This window comes from Limulus polyphemus, unplaced genomic scaffold, assembly GCF_000517525.1.
Source record: "Limulus polyphemus unplaced genomic scaffold, Limulus_polyphemus-2.1.2 Scaffold4296, whole genome shotgun sequence".
Lineage (NCBI taxonomy): Eukaryota > Metazoa > Arthropoda > Merostomata > Xiphosura > Limulidae > Limulus > Limulus polyphemus.
The window spans coordinates 62,060-67,346 of record NW_013669906.1 but is presented as its reverse complement, the minus strand read 5'-3'; the positions used below and the strand labels follow the sequence as shown (position 1 = coordinate 67,346).

Below are 5,287 nucleotides of genomic sequence, written 5' to 3'. Positions count from 1 at the left end.
CTCTTCCTGTGATCCACTGTCTTCTCTACATCCAGCTCTGTCACTCTTCCTGTGATCCACTGTCTTCTCTACATCCATTGCATACATGATTTTATTCTCTCTATCCATAAATTGCATACATGATTTTATTCTCTCTATCCATAAATTACATACATGATTTTATTCTCTCTATCCATAAATTACATACATGATTCTGTCTAATGACCTCAGGGATGAAATATTTTATCAAATGTAGAATTTTTTGACCATAGGTGGGATTCATCACTATACCCAGGACAGTAGGTTTTACTGTATATTTTACCCGTTAATGAGCCTCAAGCCCTGGGCCAAGGTTCTCCATTAGTATATTTCATAGTATCCATCACACTACACTTAAAGTAATTCTCTAAACGAGGAACCATATCTTACATATTTATTCAAGACAAGAAAAAAGGTCCTGAAGCCAAGGTTACTACTTACTATCCCACACCATACTAGGCCTGTGAAAGAACTGATAGCGTCCAGACAAACAGACTACATACACAGTACTCGTCCATGCACAAGAGCTATATACAAACTTCCACGCACTTTCTGGCATCTTCGCTTGATTGTGAGGGGAAAGGGCAAACAATTTTCCAACTGGCTGTAAAGAAAAATAAAATAAAATGATGAAACTTAAGAACCTAGGTCTCCAAACAATACACAAGAAAACTGTAGCTTCATATCATAATATCTTGGTTATTTCATACAGCCAGTTTCATCAAATATCAAAGGTGTATGTGTTAGTTAGTTAGTTTCCAATCACTGGTTTGTTAGTATGCAAGAGAATAGGTCCATGTGACGAGTCTTCACTTTTTGATTTTCTTACTAAACTCAGCCTTACAAAAATTAAATTAGCATGTTGAGTGTTATAGCAGGGTAGAGACGTCCGACATTGTTAGTCAGAATATATAATGGCTATTTCAGGGTGGTAAATTGTGTATTATATGTTTAATCTCCCAATATTTTGACAACTGTTCCTCAAAAACACAACTTTCACTACTAATTACTTGTATATTACCAATATATTTTTCAGTTTCCAAACTAATTTTAATGTCATTTCAGTGGTCGTCTTGATTTTTTTTTATTTCCCCTATTGTGTAAACTTCTGTACACATGAACATTATCAAACAAAACCATAATTATAGAAAACCTACTACAGCTCTATACAAACAAATAAAATGCATAATTATGTTTTTTCCATCCTCAAGGTTATCATAACATTTAATCAAACGCAAGTGACTACCTAAATGTTTTTCACTGGTAACAACCAAACTTTAACAGTAGATAAACAAATGATTTTTAGAAAGATAGAAAAACGAAAAACTGCTAAGGACATCAGTACCAATCAGACTTTTATATACCATGTTAAGTAACAAGTACTATAGTTTGTTAAAATTAAGGTGTTGTACCATTACAACGGCAGATAAGAAAACACTACTACTGTTGAAATTATAGCTTTGCAGTTAGTGGAATGTGATAAGTTGATTAACATTAATCAATTATTCTCACACGAGACTCGGATAGTTGAAATAATCAAAAACAGTGATAATCAGAAACACCAATTTCAATTAGTTGATTATTTTATCGAGTCATGACACTATTAAGCTGAACATACTCGAATTAATCGGGAATAATGATAAAACATAATGGCAATATTTTAATTTCTTGGATAATTAAAATAATCTAAAACAGCAGTAATTTAAAACATTAATTTCAATTAATTGATTATTTTTTGCAACACTAATCAATAATACTGATTAAATTGAGTTAAATCAACATATAGTTGGAATGTTATTGACTATAGCTAATATTGTTTTCTTGAGATAACTATAATTTTTATTCCCTAAAATGTACAGTATTATTACCAAGAAACTACAGTTAACCATCTGAAAATCTCAAACAACTGATCAACCATTGCATGCACATCATATTTAGCTCATCATTAAACATGAAAGCTGCACAGAGATAATCTTATCAAAGTAGATTAAATGTCTCCAAACTTCAACAGCTACGGAGTTTTTATTTTATTACATCAGTAAGGAAGATTTGTTTTAGAACAGGTACAAGATATTCTTGACAACGATCACACCAGTGACAGTAAATATTATTTATTCCAATAATTTAATACAGAGTTGGATTTCACAAACATTTCATGCAAACAGAACTGCACCAGCCCTGGGTTAGTACATATATAACTTACAATACCCTGAACCCAAGATTTGGTAGTACCAACTGTCATGATTAGTGGACTTTTACACTCCCACACATTCTTTAGTTTTTAAAAATATCTTTACATTATGAACATGCAAGTTTTAAAACAATATCAAGAGTAATATTTATATCCATTTTCTCACAAAACCAAACATCTGTATTATCAATCTTCTCTTACAACAATAAAACTTGTACGATACTTCTACTGATATTTTTTTATATTATGATATAAAAGTGCTCACATTTATCTTGAGCTAAAATTCTCTTAACAATAACATCATAAAATCTTATTTCTGTACAACATAACTTTAATAACCATCAATTAAGATTACTAGTTTTTATCAAACACTACAATGAAACAATTCTCCAACTGTTTTACTAGGTGACAGTCAATATCTTAAAGGAGGTATACATAAGAGACATTCTTAGTGATAATAGAGTGGAATTGACTGCAATATAACAACTGCTACTTGTTTCATTATTATCATATTCACCAGTAACAGGTACGAGCCGGTGAAGCAATAATTTTTTTAAATCAATCCTCCAACTGTTTTAAAAAAAAACGTTCTATATGGTTGAGGTCTTGGCTTCAAGTACATCACTCCAAGACCCAATATGGTTAATTCATTCCCTTAGAAGTTGAAGAATGGGGTTTAAGCATACAGAAAGAGGATGAACCAGTTCTGACACACAGGGACTACCGTACAAAACCATGGAGTCTGGGACTGGGAAAACTTGGTGTAGACGAGAGTCACAAATACATTGATAAGAGGACTCCCAAAGTAGAAACAATCCAGAAGAATGGGGTTTAAGCATACAGAAAGAGGGTGAACCAGTTCTGACACACAGGGACTACCGTGCAGATCCATGGAGTCTGGGACTGGGAAAACTTGGTGTAGACGAGAGTCACAAATACATTGATAAGAGGACTCCCAAAGTAGAAACAATCCACAGAAACACCAGTGAGCGTAAGAACCATTCTGTTGACATGATTCGGTCTGGACAAAATCTGCAATTAAATTCAAAGCTCCACGTACATGGCATCATTGTCATCATGAAACCAAAAGACATGGCATCATTGTCATCATGAAACCAAAAGAGGAGCTTGAGAACACAAAAGCTGAGCTCCCAAGAGTAGGTATCTCTCTGTTGGTTTATTGAAGAAACAACAGCGGAGTTACCAGAATAGATCATAAACAGGATATCCAGATATTTGTAACAGATGATGGTGGTATATCCACTGAAATACCCACATCAAGGAAACGGAAGACAAAACACCAGAAAAGGTGAAGGTATCTAGAACATCTGTGAACAGAAATAAATCCAGGTATCACGGAGAAATGTGGATGCCTATAGTCACCTGGAAACCACCACAACAGCAAGAGTTACAGAGATGGATGTAGAGAAGACAGCGCATCACAGGAAGAGTTACAGAGCTTTATGGATAGAGAGAATAAAATCATGTATGCTAATTTATGGATAGAGAGAATAAAATCATGTATGTAATTTATGGATAGAGAGAATAAAATCATGTATGTAATTTATGGATAGAGAGAATAAAATCATGTTAAACTTGCTAGGAAGTGAATTTTTTTCTTGAATCTTTAGGACATTTTAGTTTTAGATAACTATATCAAAGGTAAAAAACAAAAATTTCTCTCGATAGTGTACCTGTTCTATCCTTTAAGTGATTTATAAACTTTTTCCTTTATGTATGTATGTATGTATGTGTTTTTTTAATTAATTCATGTATCTCAGCATCCTTAGATTAAGATCTGTCATAGTTATGTGGGTTTTGTATACAAATAGTTGTTAAACCTGCCGTCTTTAAAAATATTTTTAACTAACTAAAGAAACAGTATGCATATAGTAAAAGTATTTTTAAGAAAATGGGAGCAACTGAAGCTAACCTGTAAGTTGTTGGAATGTAATACTTGTCATGTCTAGTCTGAACACAATGTTACACTAAAACTCGTTATTTCAGTTCATATTAAAATGATTTAAAAAAGAAGTTCCACAAGATTCTACCTTTACCAAAGATATAGTTAGTAGTATTTACTCACTGCTTGTACAAACAACTTGAATTATGAAATTAATATATGCAACCGAAAAGTTATGGAGGTGATAAAGTTGTAAGACTGAGATAACATGTATGTTGTAATGACAGATCTGGTATACTGTGATGTCAAAAATAACATGTATGTTGTAATGACAGATCTGGTGTACTGTGATGTCAAAAATAACATGTATGTTGTAATGACAGATCTGGTGTACTGTGATATCAAAAATAACATTTATGTTGTAATGACATCTGGTATACTGTGACCTCACTAATAACGTGTATGTTGTAATGACATCTGGTATACTGCGACCTTACAAATAACGTATATGTTGTAATGACAGATCTGGTATACTGTGACGTCAAAAATAACACGTATGTTGTAATGACAGATCTGGTGTACTGTGACGTCAAAAATAACACGTATGTTGTAATGACAGATCTGGTGTACTGTGACGTCAAAAATAACGTATATGTTGTAATGACAGATCTGATATACTGTGACCTCACATATAACGTGTATGTTGTAATGACAGATCTGGTATACTGTGACGTCACAAATAACATGTATGTTGTAATGACAGATCTGGTATACTGTGACGTCACAAATAACATGTATGTTGTAATGACATCTGGTATACTGCAATGTCACAAATAACGTGTATGTTGTAATGACAGATCTGATATACTGTGACGTCACATATAACATGTATGTTGTAATGACAGATCTGGTGTACTGCGACCTCACAAATAACATGTATGTTGTAATGACAGATCTGGTATACTGTGACGTCACAAATAACATGTATGTTGTAATGACAGATCTGATATACTGTGACCTCACATATAACGTGTATGTTGTAATGACAGATCTGGTATACTGTGACGTCACAAATAACATGTATGTTGTAATGACAGATCTGGTATACTGCAATGTCACAAATAACGTGTATGTTGTAATGACAGATCTGGTATACTGCAATGTCACAAATAACG

The 5,287-nt window shown here is 33.1% G+C and overlaps 1 protein-coding gene across 1 annotated transcript in view; it reads right to left on the bottom strand.

The window, feature by feature from the left end:
* The window catches only part of LOC106470921 (ceramide synthase 1-like), a 30,481-nt gene that overhangs the window by 15,466 nt on the left and 9,728 nt on the right, over positions 1-5,287 (bottom strand). The window contains exon 2 of the mRNA XM_013931498.2: positions 460-622. Within this exon, the coding sequence (XP_013786952.1) occupies positions 460-622 (163 nt within the window). The remainder of the gene's footprint in view (positions 1-459; positions 623-5,287) is intronic.